Raw genomic sequence first — 18,829 nt, 5'->3', positions numbered from 1 at the left:
TGTGCCTATCATCTTTCATGCATACCTACAGTGTTTTAAAACATTACATAGGCTCAAAAATAAGTTTAACCATTTTTGCGGCTGCAAATTATCCAGTTTCCCTGTAGCAATAGTTTTGTATTTTGTTAATTATTGCAATGAATAGCATGAAAATCCCGCTGAATGCTTCACTTCCCGTTGAATACTTATTAGGGCCTAATAATGGTAACCGGATTAAAGGGTGATATGATAAAAGCACACTCACAAAAGTATATATAAACTCTGGTATGAAAAATAATTAATCATTTCTGAAGTGGACTGAAGGGAAAATGTAATTGGTGGTGGAATTTGCTGCTGTATATGGTGTGCTGGTGTAGGGGGACAGAAGAGAAGGAGAAAGGAGCTCTTAAAACAGCCTCAAAGGGCTACATTTATTAGTATTTATATTTCCACCCATAATTCTGTCCATTTCTCTCTAACTGTGAGACATCCTAGCAGCTCTGGAATTAAAGAAACATCAAGAATTTCTAGTCAGGACCAAACTGTATAGAAGATAAGAACTTATCTTAGGCCTCCGTAACACTTCTGTTGTGGGAGACGGAGGAAGGCAATAGAGAACTATTAGGGAATGGAATGTGGTTAGCCTGCTGCCAAAGGAATACATATTTTTAATAGTTTGCCTTGAAATGCTGAGAATGTCAGAACTACTAGCCAATACCTTTGTACCTTGGCCTCCTGGACAGCCTCACAGTGAAAATCAAGGACACTCAATCACAAAAGGCTCAAATGTTTTCATTTCTCCAGCTTGGCAGACAGAACAAACCCATTGAAAAGGCATGGGAAAGGCTCCATGGTACAAAAAGGCAGCTGCACAGGCTACCCATCACATATGCACAGCTGCCAATGTCCCCTCTTGAAAGTCTTTGCAAATCTAACAGGCCACACTGAAGGTGAGGGATGGTGGGGAAAGAGAAAAGGAGTGGTCAGGAAGCAGGGAAACAAGTCAAGAAACAGCAGCTCTGAGCAGCATGTTCTTTTTTCTTATGCAAACCAACGCTTGTGTGCAGTGAACTTAACATTACTTAAAAGCAGCATTAACTATCCTTGTACACTTTTTGAAGCTCTTCAGAGGAGCCTAGCAGACAAAATGAGCAGATAGGGTTGGTGCTCAGTCAAAAAAGCTAAGACAATGTTGGCAATTATTAAGAAACTGATAGAAAAAGAGACAAAAAAAAAATCACATTTTCTCTCTATAAAACCATGGTATGTCCACATAGCTGCGGGCTCTTTAAATAGTGCGAGCAACTCGGGCACCGGCCAGGCAAAGAGGCAGGGCCGGGAGCTGAAAGCCCTTTAAACAGCCACAACAACCCAGGGCAGTTGCCAGGCAACGTGGTAGCAGTGTGGTCAGGAGCTGTGAGCCCTTTGCTCTATTTTTGCTTCAAAGCCTCCAGCCCCAGGGCCTATCTAGACTACGCGGAACGGTCGAAAGAGGATATGCAAATTCCACAGGAGAGCTTTCGAAAGTGAAGGTAATTAAGACGCAGCTTTTTTCGGCGAACTCTCCCCCCCCTTTGTTGAAAAGCCATGTAAACCTCCTTTTTTGAGAAAAAGCGGCTTTTCGACAAAGGGGGTGGTTCGCCGAAAAAGCCGCATTTCCTCACAAAAGGAGGTTTATGCGGCTTTTCGACAAAAGGGATGGTTCACCGAAAAGCCGCGTCTTAATTACTTTCACTTTCAAAAGCGCGATCGGAAGAAGATTTGCATATCTTCTTTCGACCGTTCCCTGTAGTCTAGATAAGCCCCCAGACAACTCTGGGGAAGGCTCGTCCCCAGCCCTGCCCCTTTCATCCCAGGCTCCGCCCCTTCTGAAATGGGATGGAGCTGGCCCATGACCAGTACCAAAAACCATTAAGTGGCCCCTGTGAAAAATTTGTTACCCACCCCTGTTATGCTAAACCTCTTTATGTACAATTGGTTTGGGAGGGAGAAAACCTCTTTATGTATAATTGGTACAATTCCTTAGTCCCTTCCTCAGCTTTTATTCATCCTTTTCATTGCCCTTTGGCCCAATATTTCTAAAGTGTTTATGAATTACTCAGATGATTCTTTTACATTATTAAAATGCTTCAGAGGGGTAGCCGAGTTAGTCTGTAACTGGAAAAACTTAACAAATAATGAATAGTCTAGTTGCACCTTAAAGACTAACAAATCATGTAGATGATATCATGAGGTTGGATCTGGACTTTTAATACTCCGATCATCTGAAGAAATGGGTTTTACCCACGAAAGCTCATGATACCAAATACATATTTTGTTAGTCTTTAAGGTGCTGCTAGACTATTAATTGTTTTTAAGTTTTTCCTTTTACATTATGTAAGTCATGTTTTAGTGTTCTGTAAATTCAGGTCTTGAAATTTTACTTATTATTCCTGGAGTTCAAATACAGTCAAGAGTATAGAGAAACTGCTGCAGCGCTAATGAATTTTAAACTTGAAAACTTAGCAAAGTGGTAATTGTAACCCTCTTTTCTGAATAACTTCCTAACATTGGTAGGATTACACGGCCAATCAAAGTGGATCATGAAAAAACACTGAAGTATAGAGGAAAAATTGAAGTGATTATGTATAAATAATGCCTGTTCTCTCAGTTGACTTGCTTCTTTCTGGCCTGTGAATTATTAACTATAAAGATTCTGAAACTGAAATTTAGTTAATCATTCTGTTAATTATCCAGTTCTCTCTCCCATAGCTATGTTGGAGCCACAGCACTAAGAATATAAAGTAGCAAAAATACTTTTATTCAATATTTTTATCTGCTTATTCATGTAAGCAGATTAGGGATTTCCATTGACAATTTGATTAGTCGATATGTCTCCTCCACCTTTGAACAGCCTTGTTCTTGCTACAGTTCAAAAGAGGAAGCCCCGCAGGGAGCGTGGGGCCGGTGCCTCTACCTCCCCTGCCCCTCATGGAGCTGGTACTGGGGGAACCGGCTTTTAAGCTAGCTCCCCACAGCACTGGCTCCTGCTCCCCATCTTGCTCCCTGTGGGGCTTCCTTTTGAAATATAGAAGAGCCCCAGTGGGGCTCTTGTACGTTTCAAAGGCTGAGGTACTGCGGGGAGCACAGGGGCCAGTGGGAGTCCTCAGCTGGTCCTACACTCCCTCTGGGCTGTCTGCTTTTGAAATGATAGAGGCAGAAGTGGGGGGAAGCGACTAGTCACATCACTAGTCAAATATCTGATAAGCTTATACTTATCGGATAGTCGACTAGTTGCTTACTTCCCTAAAGCAGATACAATTCTAAAGCCAGAAAGAACCCAGCTTGACCTCCAATATAGATACCAGTTGAGTTTGCAGGGTTGGCAATAAGGAAAATCCATTTTTTACTCATGGCCTGAGTAAATGTGATTTGGAGGCAACAATTTGTCACGTGATGTACTGAAAGTCAATAAAGTTTCTCATAAGTGATTCCAAAATGGCTTAAAGTGTAAGTCAGGCTTAACAGAGAAGTACCAAACTTTAACTTATATTTTCTAAGGAAAGTAAAAGAAAGTGAGGAGCATAGCCCAGTGAAAGACTAACTGCAAATCCTAATTCTTGTCTCTTGCGTCCCAGATTGCTCAGCCCTTGGAAAAATGGGGGGAGAAAGAATGCCCTGAATCAATAAACAAGAAGCTTCTGGAAGACAAAGGAGCCACATTAATGGATTCTGAAAGGAAGAGTCTCTCAACTGGAAAGGGGGAAGGGGCCCACATGACATAAGGTCCTTAAGAAATCAAATGTGAAAGGGGTTGCCAGAGTTCTACCAGAATGAAGATGACTGAGGTGCTTTCACACCCCAAACAAAATGACTGTTATGTTTAGTTGTAATATACAATGTGAAAAATGCTTACTATGAACGCATGTAAGGAAATCTGGACTTCTTGTATACGGTGACCCAAATTTCTCAATACAAGCTGAAGAACAGAAAATGAAATTATTATTATTATGTGCCATCGGTCACACAGTGTGTAAATTGATACCTGGCCTACTGACGTTTCATTAAGCAAAGTTCAGGAGAGTACAAAATCAATTTTAACTTGCAGCCCTCCAGATGCTTTAAAAATTCTTCTCTATTCATATAAATATTTTAGCTCTGATGTTCAGTTGAACAGTTTATAATTCTACTGTACATTATAATCATTCTACCAGATGCTACTATAGTGCTAAAAGGATAATAGTGGATACTAAAAGCTGGCCAACTAAATAAAAAGACTTCTCTCAAACCTAAATCTGCTGATATATGTCATGTTAAATCCTAAATGTAAAATGCAAATGGAAAGCAATGTGGTGACATGACAATGACACAGAATATAAAAAGCAATAGGTCTACAAGCTAATCCCCTTGTTTTTTTAAATAAAACTATTAAAAAGCATATGTACAGTAACAGACTATAATCTGTTTGCAAATGTTGTAAGTTACAATTAACAAATAAATAAATAAATACAACATTAAACATACACTTTAAATATATATATTATGTAAAGTGTTTGTGCATGTGACTCTATAGATATAAATCATATATACCCACTTTAAAATCATGAGGAGCATTTGGTTATATTTCAGGATGGAATAGAGGGCCTCTATTACAGTCTTTTGGACAGACTGGCTCTCCCATGTTCCAATGTTAGGCACACACACTAGAACTGCCAAAGAGTGAAAGTAATAACTGTAACTCACCCAAGTATTTCGGGTAAAAATAGTCCTGTGGGAGAAAGAAAAAAAAGCAAAGATTTATTGGAATAATATTAGTTTTTGCTATCAATTTTATTAGTTTTTAACTGCTGCTGCGTTTTTGGTGTCCTAGCCTGGTGACAGCACAACGGGGTCCAAACGTACGACTCTTAACTTCTTTCACTTAGGCCAATGGAGACAGAAGATCATACTTTGATCTGAAGGGGGAAGGGAAAAAATGGTTTGTCCCAAAGAATTTTTGACAGCTGACCTATGAAGTGGCACTGGCAGTGACTGAACAGGAAGCCACTTACCCACTATCCAAGAAGTAAAGATGCTGATCATGGCATGAGGTAGAGGAAGTAAGAGGAATCTGGGGATAAAAACCAGAGGGAAAAGTACAGAATCATTTAGTCACCTACTGCCCTCCCCCTTTGGAGTCTTTCTGTAACAACAGAACTCTGACATCACCTTAACCATCAAAGTAAAAGGCTAAAGTTTGCCTTTGCCTTGAGAAGGAGGAGCACACTATTACTTTTAAGAGCTTTCCCTTATAAAACTGCCCAGTAACAAGATACAACAGTATCTGTTGAAAGAACATTCTGAGCATGCAAATATGGGGAAAGCATAACTCACCACAGCAACATGCTTTAGAACAAGGTTTCTCAACCTTTTTGATATCAAGGACTGGATTGCTGCCTTCCTGCACTGTGTCTGGCAGATCTCAGGGACCAGCACCAATCCACCAACCAGCCATTGAGAAACACTGATTTAGAAAGGTCCATTTTTGCAATCCACTTTTTTATAGACAACAAATTGCCTTCAGAGATAGTTGTTAAAAAATGGACAAAACTTGTAGTTATGAAAAGCTTTTTCCAATGTTGCATTGCTCCTAATAGCTTTACTTTAAATAGCTAGCTTAAAATACTGTTAAAACTAAAGTTAATACGAATCAGGACAAAGCACTGATAATTTACTGATACATTTTGTTGGTTGAGTTAAGCAGACCATTTCCCCAATGATCATAGTTGATATCTTACATATAACTGTTGGTCCTTGTGAGCCTACTTGAAAGGCCCCAGTACAATTCAAGTATCTAAAGTGAAGTTATGAAGCTACTCTAAACTCCTGTAATACATGGAGGTGTACATTACCACATGGACTAATTCATTGTGTATGTGTTTGTGCACGCACAAACATATACACATACATTCACATATGACCACTGGTCCATCAAATGCAATCCAAGTGACCAAGTAGGTCATGAAATCTAAAATAGTTATTATTGCCTTAGCTTTAAGTGAACAAGTTCCATTTTCTGAAAAAATAGCCACACAATCTTATTACCTAAATTCGAAGAAGCTTCAGAAAAGAGTAGGGATGTTAGAGTGTAACCAGTTAACCCGTTAACCGATAAGCAGCTGCTTATCGGTTAATGTTACCGGTTAACTGCAGAACCGCCTGACAGTTCCTCGTGCACAGCCACAACGGGGACAGCTTGGAAGCAGGGGCAGCTGCTGGGACCCAGAGCATGCCAGACTGAGCCTTCTGGCACCTACTGTAGAGCATGCAGTAGGCTATAGTAATTCCCCTTTGTAAAAGTAACGCTTAACCATGTAACAGACTGGATATTTTACGGTTACACGGTTATCATATTACACTATTTTTAACATCCCTAGTAAAGAGTAGTTAAAGCTCCAGCATATTTAGATCAAAAGGACATACAGAGCCAAGAACTGATAAGCACATGCACTCTTGCTGGAATTACTAGAAATCTGGCTCACTAAGGACTAAGTGAGGACTTCAGAATCTGTTCCTTAGCATAAAATTTATATCAGGTTTCCTTGCACCTAACAACATATTGTGCCACAGTCAGTACTTGAATTATAAAATATGTACATATAGCAGAGAATGATTTGACATTTTTGTAAATCTTTTCCCTTTGTCAACATACAGCTGTGAAAAATGGGGATATAGCACAACTGCAGACATCATTCCAATCCAGTGACTGGCAAAAACAAAAATTTGAAGTCAATCAAAAGGGACAGAAATAGCTCGTTTCATGTGCATGCATCCAATTTGGCTGCTATTCATGACTGTTGGAGCGCTGTTGGAGAACAAAGCAGGGCAAGAAAAATCCACTAATCTATTTACTTGTGATGAGTAAGAAGAATATTGGGAAATTACCATCCATTTGTACAGAATCCAAAACTCCATTTAAAAAACATTAGCTATTTTGATTGCAAACATAACCTTCTAAACACAAATGCAACCTAAACTAACTCAGTGCTAGTTAACTGGGATGTGTACAAAATGTTGCCTTTACAAACAGCAACAAAATGAAACTAAAAGGTATCTGTCCACCATAAGCTAGGGATGTTAAGGACTAGTCGACTATTGAATAAGCAAATGCTTATCGGATAGTTGACAGGATACAACTAGTCGCTTCTTCCCACCCTTGCTGCCTCTATCAAATAGAGGCAGGGGAAGAAGGCAGTACTTAAAAGCAGCAGCGCCGCAGGGAGCCTGGGGTCTGTGCAGTGCTGCCATCTGAAACGCTACGGCAGCATTTCAAAGGAGCAGCGTCGCACAAGTCTCCAGCAGACCCACGGCTCCATGCAGCGCTAAGCTTGGGATCAGCTATGCAGCACTGCCACTTTGAAATGCTGCAACAGCTGGGAACACCCCAGCTCATCCCGGCCTCCATGCAGTGCTGCCCCTTTGAAACAACATGGTGGTGTTTCAAAGGGGCAGCGCCATCCTATCAACTAATCGAATAGTCGATGCAAAAATGCATCGACTATTCAATTAGTGAAATACATGCTACCTAACATCCTTATTATAAGCTATGACCCAAAGACATACAGATGAAAATAATTTTAACTGAAGTCTACAATATAATTTTACACTCTTCTCCCTTCGTCCAATGACCCATTTATTTGTTTTACACCAACCTCCTCTCTTACCAAGATTAATATTACCTTTCAGACTGCCTCTCTGAAAGGTTCCCTCTTTGCCACACATTTTAATACAAATGGGATGGACTATGGGTTTAATATCATTTGCTCATGACGGTTTAACTTTTTATTTAACAGGATTGGTTCTGAGTTATAAGAACAATGCATTAAGTAATAAAATCTGAGCTGGAAAGGACTTCCTTGTCTGCCACACCTAGGTGCATTTCCAAGGCTGCAAGCTTCCAAAGAGCCAAAGGTCCCGTGTTTCTGGTTGACTAAAACCAAAGGATTAGCCCAAAAGGAATGATGAATTACTTTTGATAATCATAACACAAAATGGCTTAACACCAAGGTGTTATTGTTTTGCAGGAGCACTAGTTAGAACGTTGTATTATTAAAGCTTCAAAGTGTTTGTAGTCTGTTGAATAATACAGTGAGACTCACCTGTTTTCCAGCATGAATACCAGGCTCTTTAACCCTATTTCCTTGATTCCAATTGCCCAAAAAAGAAAAGTGCTCTGAACCCTCAACTCACATGGATTTCAGTGGGAGTTGAGGGCTGTGAGCTTCTTAGGTTCAAGCCCCTACTAAATTGTCACACACCTCCAAAATGTATGCAAAATTAAGAGTCTTCTCTTTTATTTTCAGAATCTTACAAGAACCAGAAAAATACGAAGAGAACTATTTTGTAGTTTGCTAATCTATTCAATATTTGAGTTTGTCTGTCTGTTCAAGAACCCCTCCTAAACTGTAAGAGCTAGGACCACCAAATTCGGTATACTGGGGGGAGGAATATTTAAAGCAAGGTAAGGGTTTGGTTGTGGCAGGAAATAGGGATGTGCCTGGAATGGGATTGCTTTTCATAAAACCATACAGAAAAGAGACATAATCACCAGGCAGATGAAAGGGGCTGACCCATCTGGGACAGCACCAACACCCACTCTCCCACCGCCCCGGGGTGCTCTGGCTGGGAAATTCAGGGGGTAGACGAACTTAGACCTACCCCAGCCAGGGGACATGCATCCCTCCCCCAGCTGGGCGACCTGGACTGCAACAGCCATGGAGAGGTGCTTAAATTGCAGCAAGGGAGGTTTAGGTTGGCCATTAGAAAAAACTTCCTAACTGTCAGAGTGGTTAAGCACTAGAATAAATTGCCTACGGAGGCTGCGGAATCTTCATCATTGGAGATATTTAAGAGCAGGTTCGACAAGACATCTATCAGGGATGATCTAGATGGTGCTGGGGACTGGACTTGATGACTTCTCAAGGTCTCTTCCAATTCTAGCATTCTATGATTCTCACCTGGCCCCAAGCTGCTGCAGTGAGAGGGCTGGAATTATCCTCTCTCACCAGAGCACCCTGCATACTGAACTCCTCCTCCCTAGCCCCACCCCAAAGCAATGATTTAAATGATAAGTGCATTTGCATTTTATTTTCCAAAAACAAAAATGTATTGAGTTAAAGACCTGAACACCATGTAAGTCATCTAGTATATCCATAATATTAAAAAGTGTAGGGGACACTCAATGCATTGTTTAGTTTTGAACTAGCTGAGTTAAACATTAGCCTGTTGACAAACATTAGCCTGTTGACATCTCATTATCCAGAAAGCCATATAGTATTTATAGCATCAAAAGGCAACAATTTATTAGCTGACCCTTTTTGTGACCAGCAGTGGCAACACTCACTACATAATTCAATGTTAGTTTCCAGCTAAGGCTCTGAAGTAAGGAATCAACCAGGATATGCTGTCACCACTTTTCCTTGGATTTGTTTTTATAATACTATAAATAAAAAATAATACAAGGCACATGCTTTATTTACACAAAATTATATACAAGCATGAATTAGATATAAACATCTTCAAACCTGTAACTTCTTTAGTTATACTGTCTTCCTCACCAGTCAGCATTCACTAACCAATCCACCAATATCATCCCACTCTAAGGGTGTGTCTAGACTACACAGCTCCATCGACGAAGCCATGTAGATGAGTTTACTAGACACAGCAAAGTGAAGCGGCGATTTAAATAATCGCCGCTTCATTTACATCAAAACGGCCGCCGAGCTGTGCCGATCAGCTGATTGTCGGCACAGCACGGTAATCTAGACAGGGATCAGCCGAACCCAGCAACCTTTGTTGTCAGATCCCTTATGCCTCATGAAACGAGGCTTACAGGATCTGACGACAAAGGGTGCTGGGGTCAGCTGATTCCCGTTTAGACTACCGCGCTATGCTGACAATCAGTTGATCAGCGTAGCTCGGTGGTCAGGGTCGGCCCAAGCCCTTTTGGCACCCTGGGGGGTGCAGACCCACCCCCCTGGCCGCCCCCAGGGCGTAAGGCGTATGCGCAGGCTGGCCACGGCCCCTGGCGCGCAGCCCAGGGCTCCCACCCTGGGGCTCACGGCACATGCGCTGCCCAGCCCGGCCCGGCCAGGCCAGCGCTGCTAGAGTGTGCGCCGGGCCGTGCAGGGCCCCGTGGCTGTAGGGGGAAGTGTGCTGCCAGTTAGCAGAGCGGGGCCGGCACTGCGGGAGCTGGGCGCGCGGCGACTGATGGCAGCTGTAAGGGACGCCGAACACTCCTTACAGCTGCCATCAGGCGCTCCCCATCGGTTGGTGCCCTGGGCAGCTGCCCGGCTCGCCCATGCCTTTGTCCGGCCCTGGCGGCAGCCATTTTTATGTGAATGAAGCGGTGATTATTTAAATCGCCGCTTCATTTTGCTATGTCTAGAAAACTCATCTACATGGCTCCATCGATGGAGCCATGTAGTCTAGACACCCTGGCTGTGTCTACATTGGCCCCTATTCCGTAATAGGGATGCTAATGTAGCACTTTGGAATAGGCAAATCCGCGGGGGATTTAAATATCCCCCGCGGCATTTGCATTAACATGGCAGCCGCTTTTTTCCAGCTTGTAGATAAGCCGGAGAAAAGCGGCTTGAAAGTAGGAATAAGAGATCCTCCGGAAAAGAGCTTATTTTCTGGAGGATCGCGTCCAGACTGGCGCTTTTCTCCGGCTTATCTACAAGCTGGAAAAAAGCGGCAGCCATGTTAATGCAAATGCCGCGGGGGATATTTAAATCCCCCACGGATTTGCCTATTCCAAAGTGCTACATTAGCATCCCTATTACGGAATAGGGGCCAATGTAGACACAGCCCCTGAGTGAAGGGTAGGCAAGCAACACTCCAGGCCTACATGATAGAACTGCTGGCCGCTATCAGTTTAATCAATTCCAAACTCTGTGTACTCTCATCAAAACAGACAGAATGTTAATCCTTTTATTTCATGGCCAACCCTGCTTCTTATGGCTTAATGTACTGTCTCATTGTGTCTGGCTCCTACAACCACAAAACCAAGTTTGCATGAATTAAAAAAATACTATAAAGACAGGAACAAGAGGAAACAAAAGAAAGAAACATCCACATGATTCACTGTTGAATAGAAGTCAAACATCAGACAATGAGGGTTTCTACTGGCAGTCTGAGACAGTTCTTGATTATGCAATAATTGTTTGAAATGGATTAGAAGAAAAAAAACCTCATGCTTTCTTATCTCAGATGCCATTTTCTGTTTTCCATCACAAGAAGTGACCATTAGGCAATAAGTGAATTATGCCACATAATGTGCATAGTTACACAAGGTCTCTTGTCTACATCTTTGCCAAAACATAAGTGCTAAATGCTACAAGGATGTGAACTCTCTGATCCGCAGCAGAATTTATCCAGGTGCACTTTAGGAAGTCAGCCGCTCCCCCTGCACACACATGAATATTAACTGGTTTTCTACATTACGTTAAATGTGCACAGTGAACACAGAGGGATAGATCCTCAGCTGTTGTAAAGTGATACAGCTCCATTGATTTTAATAGACCTAAATTGATCTACCCTAGCTGAGAATCTGCCCAATATCTTAAAAGATTTACTGTAATGCAATTTCAAATGTATAGAACAGAAAACCTCTCAACATTCTTTGTATTCAGCTGAGCTTACCAAGAATTTGTGTTTATGAAACTGGACCAATGGCCAGTGTACAATAAAGGTCAAGTGTATAGTTCAGTTGATAGGTCTGGTTAAGCATGAATGTTGTTGCTGTCCCATCATATCATGTGTGCAACACAACACAGTTAAGTTACAAACATAGACTACAGTTTCTGAAACCGTACACCACTCTTCTAGGAAGGATGTTGGAAGCTGAAATATTTAGGTCACACTTCTAATAATAGAGATGTAGATACAGATATCTAACTATTAATATCACATTAGAAAAGTAGGAAGGAATGTAATGGTGAAAAGATGGAAGAGGAGCTAAGTGGAGAAATACTAGTAATTTTTGGTAATAATAACAATGGAAACCAGTGAGCATTGTTACAAATAGCTGCTGTGGCAGCTCAGTAGCAGCAACAATTGTTGAAAACAAGGGTCAACATCCTAACCCACCTCATATGAAGTTTGACCTACAACACTTTTTTAAAAGGGAAATCCATGCTCACTAAAAAATTGCTAGTCACTTTCCTTTTCACCCTTCATTCTACTCGTACAATTGTGTAAATCTCATTTTCAGAATAGGTCAGTCAAATTTCAGAGCAGTTTATCAGAAGGCTTACAAGCTAATAGCACCTAATAGTGAATACTACAGGCAAATATTTGTTTATTACTACCTTTTATACAAGGCTCTTATCAACATTTTAACTAAGATAACAGTCTTTTATCTCTATAACTAAGATGTTTTGCAACTGCAACCTTATTTATCACACCTAGCTCATCTATTTAAAATGTAGTGTTAGGAAGCAATCTTCCTCCATTAACATGCTCCCTTTCTTATTTTTCTCCATTGATATTATGTTGAAATTCTCTTTAATTACTTTTCTCGTTTCTTTTAGCTTCCAAAACATTTCAGCCTATACATAAATATTTTTCATTCAGCTTAATCTAAAAGATAATCTACAAGACTATGTCAATGTAGCGTGTATTTGTTTTTGCCATTTATAGTCATATAGATAGAACAATCTTGTTTTCTTTTAAAAATAGGAAAAAGTTTCAGACTAGAAATGTAATAAATGATCTTCTCTCTCACAGGCTGGGACTAGTCAATAGTCTCCTTAATATAAAATAAAAAGCTGTATTTACTTGCAAATAAATGGTTATTTAATCTTACCTGCTATAATATAACTAGAGTTGTTACAAGTAATCACAAATGCGATAACACCATTATTCAAGTTAAAGAGAGCTTACATCTTTACTAATATCTGTTTGCACGTGTGCTTCTAAACAATGCATGCAAGACATCAAAATAACAACCATGTAGTCATCCTACTTATTGTAGTTGCAAGCCAAAATGTTTAATTTATGTTTACTGGGTCAACAGAACTATCATTCCATGAGAAAAATGCCAGAATTGGTTTTGGCGTAAACTTTTTAGGATTAGGAGAAAATCTACACTTTACATTTGACCACCTTAGCACACACAAAAGTACAACTTGACTTGTCATGACTAAAAGTTTTTGAAGATATTAGTTAAACTAAACTAGCTAATATGATTTCATATCATATCATGAAATGTAAGGGTTTATCTACATAAGAAAAATGTTTATAGTAAACTATTCTGTACTAACTCCCCCACAGACTCTTACTGAGTGCCTTTTTGCAAACTAGCTTAATACACTTTGGACATGAAGTAAACTAAACTTCCAGAGGTTTAGAATGCAGTAAGAATGTTGACATGCAGAGTTGAAGCATAAAAATAACTCTGTACTAAATTCACACCCATGTTTACTATGTTCTAGCTACCTCATGTGGACAAGACCTTAGTTTAGACCCATGGTGTCCAACATGCTAGTCACATGTGGCTTTTTGGCCAGTTGAATGTGGCTAGTTGGCTTGAACAATGTGGCTATTTGGCTGGTTGAGTGTGGCTAGCTTGCTATAGCAGTAGCCACTATAGCAGGGACGTTACATTATGGTTATCTGACTAATTGTGTAATTGATACAATTTGTATTGACTACATAATGAGTCGATAAGGACCGCTATGCAGAGCCACAGCGGGTGTAGCTCCAGGAGCCAGCTCAAGCCAGCACTGAGCAGCCCGACTCATTCTGACTCTGGGAGCCACCTGCGCTGTGGCTCTGCATTTTAAAAGCAGTAAGAGCTGCTGGACTTTTACTATATTTAAATGCATAGGCGCAGCATCCCAGACCAGCGTGAGCCGGGACTGCTCAGTCCCAGCTCGCACTGAGTCCTACACCCCTGTATACAGCAACCAGGGCTGGTCGTGAACAGGAGCTGCTGCAGGAGCAGCCTCTGCCCACGGCGAGTTTCAGCCAATCACAGGCAGAGGCTGCTTTGCTGCAGCCTTCTCTATCCTCCACACTTGGGCAGGCAGCACCGAGGAGCTGGTGCTAGGGGGAACTGGCTTTTAAGCCAGCTCCCCTCAACACCGGTTCCTGTTCCCTCCCCCTGCACCTCGCTGCCTCTCATAGAGGCAGAAAAGGGCGGGGAAGGAAGTAGTTAACACTCCAGTTGACTACTCGCTAACACTCCTACACTATACTATAGTGGCTACTGCTTGAAAATTGGTTGGATGCAATGGGTTTAGACTAAACCTTAGGTTACATTTACTATACAAAATTAAGACAACCTAATTTATACTGGCATACAGCCATTGCAATAATTACATTGCTTGTGCGTGTCTGCATTTTGCTCGTGTCAGCAGTCTGTGTCCTCACCAGCAATGTATTGATTGTACTGCCAATATAGGGCACTGTGAGACAGCTCCTGAAAGTGGAGTTATGTTGGTATAGCAAGGTGCTTATGGAGGCAGAAGCGAAATTTAAGCATAGATACTTTCATAATTAAGTCGACAGAACTCAGGAGTGTAGACTAGACCTTGGGACTCCTTAGAAAGCACAGCTGTCATGTGTAAACTGTAGTGTGAAGCAGTCATTCATGTGACTATGCCCATGATCATCTAGAGCTTTAAAAGTAAGGATCAGGAGCTTGGAACAGACCTGGGACTGGATAAACCCCACCCATAAACCAGAGTGTTGGAATTATGTATTCCTGACACTCTGTAATTGGGTCTGTTGAATCAGTTACCTTTCTGGTTAGCCTTCAAGACCAGCCAATAAAGGCACTATAGTTGTCTCTTGACATGGCCAAAGCCAAGATCACTGTGGGTAGGCCCACACCCAAAACTCACAGATGCAATCTCCAGCCATCTTTAACAACTTAAGGACAGAGATCTTCTGACGAGAAGTGAAGTCACAGCTACTGATAGCTCCTCAACCTGCAATGCACTGCTATCTAACTTCATTTCCATCTTTCCTGAATTGAGTCTGAGACAGCTGTTTCTCAGAGACAGAGATCTCTGATTCTCTCTGTCAACAGAATAAGACTGTCATCTGTGCATTGATAGCATCACAGATCATAGCATCTAGCAACCCCTCTCCCAGTTGCCTCATATAAATGAAAAGAAAGAGAGATGACAAGATTAAGTCGTGCGAAGTTCTTCAGCTGAGAGCACTAAAAGATGAAAAACAACTGTACATCATACTCTTCTAGGCTCTGTCAAAGGAGAAGCAGTATTATCTTAATGGGGCTTCATCAATCCCTGCTACCTACTGTAATTACTTATGATTAATAGCACTGAAGCCTCCCAATTGATGCAGTAATAATAACATAGATATTTTACCTCTGTCCATAATTGTTAGTTGATTGTCAAACAGCATAACTAGTGTCATCTTTATGCCACATACTGATCTGCAACTAGATTGGAATGGGCATAAAATCTGTCTTGAGGCAAAAACCAGCAAGTGCAAATTGCTAACAAATTCAGCATGTTGGGTGTGGGGAGGGAAAGGGGCTGGTGGCTGTCTCAGAAGAAGACCGGCAGAGCATGGAGCATTTTAAAAACATAACATTTTGGGTGCATTGAGAATATGCAAGTGGACACAAATATGCAGGCCTGTCAGCCTTAACAATATTCCCTTAAAGGTGTTTTATTTTAGAATTAGAAAGAGACCCACCAGCTACAATACAATACAATAAAACCACAGATATAAACAGGCCTGGCCAAAGGATTTGCGGGCCTAAGGCAGGATGCTGGGAGCGGGGCCCCAGGCTTGGCTATGGTGAATACTCAGCAGCACGGGCCCCGGAAGTGCAGGGCCCAAGGCATTTGCTTTGCTCACCTTGTCCTAGGGCCAGGCCTGAATATAAAGCAAACCATTAACTGCTAAATATTTATTACTCAAAGGTGTTTAAGTAATATGGTTATGTCTCAGGGAATTCATTTACAGCTACAGGTAAGATGTAAAACCCAAATTACTTCACTGTCTTCAAAACAGGAACAAAGCTTTAACATTTTCCTAAGTGTGAAATAAGTGCCAAGTATTATTATTCATAATTGTTACTTATGTTTATAGCCGTCTACCCTTCCACTGAACAAATCTCATATGCACTTGCTCACCCTTGCCGATTTTCTTGGCGAAAATCCAATAAATACAACTGATGACCGCAGATTAACTTTATGAATGGTCAAAGTTCACATTCTGGATTTTTTATTTTCTCTGCGCACCTTCATGAAATGTGTGCAAGACTCTACTAAAAGGTTTTAGTTTAATAGGAGTATGGAAAATAATTGTGTCATCCAGTCTGACACGCCATTACAACTGTTTATATTGTGTTCAATCTATGTTTTTTTACAGAGCACCAAACACTGTTGTATCTGGGTGCCAGAGTATGCACGCAGGCAGTCTTAGTAGGCCTAAATAAACAGGAGTTTGATCTTAAACTCTTGAACAGACAGAAGTAAAATCAGCACTAGAATCAGTTTGCAAATTTCTTCCTTTTTACTTCTGTTTTGTAACTATCCATTGCACTGTGATGTAATGCAGCCAATGCACTGTTAGCCTATTAAGGTATACATGTCTAGACATGTTTTCACTTAAATATGAGACATTGACTCAAAATGAAAGGTCAAGTCCGGCCTTCACTCCCCATACCACCACACCTGAACCATGTAACTCCTTCCACTCAAAAAGCATCAAGCCATTAACAAGAACTCACTGTGCAATTTTAAGCCCCAATATGATCTCCAAGAATTTCACTCCCTACCACTAAACTAATCCCTGATAATCCACAAAAGGAAACAGCTTATTCAAAACAGGACATCCAGAAGATGCACGCTAATTGGAAAAGAAAATAAAGGTCAGCCAAACAAGACTACTATAACGAAAGTGCCACAAAAGAAGAATACTTAAGATAAAAAAAAACTCAGGAGAACTTGTACCTTGTTTTTGTAGGATGTAACTGAATTTGAAGATAAATGCCATTCAGATTTACAGAACAGCCACTTTATAAAAAATGCTATAAAAGTCACTATTTCCGTCCTCCCGTCTTCTCATTTAGAGCATTCCCAATCCTAAAGCAAAAACTCAAACTACTGTACCCACTAAAAATGGATTGAAAGTCTTACAGTTTGTTTATGACATATTTCTTCCCAGAAATTTCTTTTCTGATGTTGTTTTGGGGCAGAGCTAAAAGGATTCAAGGGATGGGAGAAGAGGGGAAGACACAGATGTTCAGACAGAAATACTGAAACACTATGTCACCTTGGTGTAACTCCCTGGAGGTGCTGAAGTTATACCAGAGTGAATTTGGCCCTTTAAATCTGAATGGAGAATATGGACATTTTAAATATCAATGGCATATAAATTATGTCAGCCCAGCAAATTTAACCGGACTTTCCCTTTTCCTTTTATATGCTATATTTGCGTGGTCTGACAATCCTAACAAACCGCAGTTAAGGGAAGTGTTGTGGTTTCACTTATTTATCTAATGGCTCCCCTCCTCCCCCAAACAACTTCTCCAGCTGTGCTGACAGCTGGCGCCCTCATTCCAGTTGTGGCCAGAGCGCGAGAGATTGACAGTAAAACCCTCAATGTACCGGCAGCGCCGCTTATCACCCCCAACTCTTACCGTCTCAGGATCGTTTTCAAATACTTCCCTGGCTTCTTCCTTGTTGCACAGCTCCTCTACGCACTCCCGCTCCAGATGGCCTTGCTTGGTCTCCTCGAAGACCTGGAAGGCTCGGCGCTGTCTCTGCCGCAAGAACTGGGCAGCCTCGGTGGCTCGCAGCAACACGGCTGCGGCCGCAGCCACGCACAGGGACAGCGGGGAAGGAGAAGCAGCGGTAAATACAGGAGTCAGCTCACGGGACCCGCCCGCTGGGAACTTCACGGAACAATGGCACGGGCGTGCCCCCCTCACCGAGCCCAGCCCGTGCACAGCAGCCTGGCCCGCTCTAGACACCGATGGCGCGGGCCGACTCCCAAAGCACTGCCCCGGCCGTACTGTCCCCCGTGCCGCACGAGACACAGTCATGCACCCCCCCCCCCAACACTGGGCAGACAAGGCACTGCCCCGTGCAGCCCCCAGCCATGCAACGCCCCGCTTGCACCTTGCGCAGCTACACTCATGCACTCCCCCTGGGGCAGTCACCAAGCTACTGCTCCCCCAGACCCCCCTCAGCCAGGGGGATTCCCCAGCCTGCCCCCCACTACCCTGTCGCCCACACAATGCCAGACCGCGTCCCTAGCAAACGCCCCAGCCATCCCCCTCCGCACGCTCTCTGGGCGCCCTTGGGAGCAAGGGGAGGAAGCTCCTGCCTTACTGCACACAGGCGCAGAGACTGGTGCATTGCCGCGGCTGGGGAGGGGGGAAGATGGGGCTCCTCAAGGGGCAAGGGACGTTCGCCTCCCCCCCGAGCGGGCTGGAGGCGAGGCCCCCGAGGCACTCACTCGCCGCGGAGTCCGTAGCCAGCAGGAGCAGCAGGAGGGCGGCCGCGGGAGCCGCTGGCTGCGGCATGCTGCGGCTGGGCTGTGCCCTGCTGGGACCGGCGGCGGCAGCAGGAGGAGCGGGGCGGTCCGGCGCGAGCGCAGGGAGCGCGGCTACTGCGGGGGGGGGGGGGGAGGGCGAGCAGCGCGCGCGCCAGGCGGCTGCGAGAGCCCGGCCGGGGAGTCGCTCGCGCCTCTCACCCAATCACTCCGGGCTCGGTGCAGCGCCGCGGGGGTGCAGGGCTGGCGGGGGGCCAGGGTGCAGCGGGAACCGACCGACCTGTGCCCTCAGGGGACAAATGCAGCTGGTTCCCCCCCCCCCCCCAGGGCTGGCCTTACCATG

General features: G+C 42.9%; 1 protein-coding gene across 3 annotated transcripts in view; it reads right to left on the bottom strand.

Moving 5' to 3' along the window:
* GAS6 (growth arrest specific 6) overlaps positions 1 to 18,611 on the bottom strand; it is a 57,972-nt gene extending 39,361 nt beyond the window's left edge. Inside the window, exons 1-5 of one of the 3 annotated variants that reach the window (XM_089775410.1) lie at positions 18,451 to 18,611; positions 17,630 to 17,796; positions 5,010 to 5,068; positions 4,702 to 4,726; positions 3,875 to 3,937 (exon numbers count right to left, since the gene is read on the bottom strand). In XM_089775410.1, the coding sequence (XP_089631536.1) occupies positions 3,875 to 3,937; positions 4,702 to 4,726; positions 5,010 to 5,068; positions 17,630 to 17,796; positions 18,451 to 18,517 (381 nt within the window). In that variant the 5' untranslated portion in view covers positions 18,518 to 18,611. The remainder of the gene's footprint in view (positions 1 to 3,874; positions 3,938 to 4,701; positions 4,727 to 5,009; positions 5,069 to 17,629; positions 17,797 to 18,450) is intronic. The other 2 variants (XM_075918359.2, XM_075918348.2) reach the window with 2 other exon arrangements.
* Positions 18,612 to 18,829: the final 218 nt, after the last annotated feature.

The sequence above is a fragment of the Pelodiscus sinensis genome, chromosome 1 (assembly GCF_052426305.1).
Source record: "Pelodiscus sinensis isolate ZL-2025 chromosome 1, ASM5242630v1, whole genome shotgun sequence".
NCBI classification, from domain to species: domain Eukaryota; kingdom Metazoa; phylum Chordata; order Testudines; family Trionychidae; genus Pelodiscus; species Pelodiscus sinensis.
The sequence above is the reverse complement of the archived record's forward strand: the minus strand, read 5'-3'. Positions and strand labels throughout refer to the sequence as shown.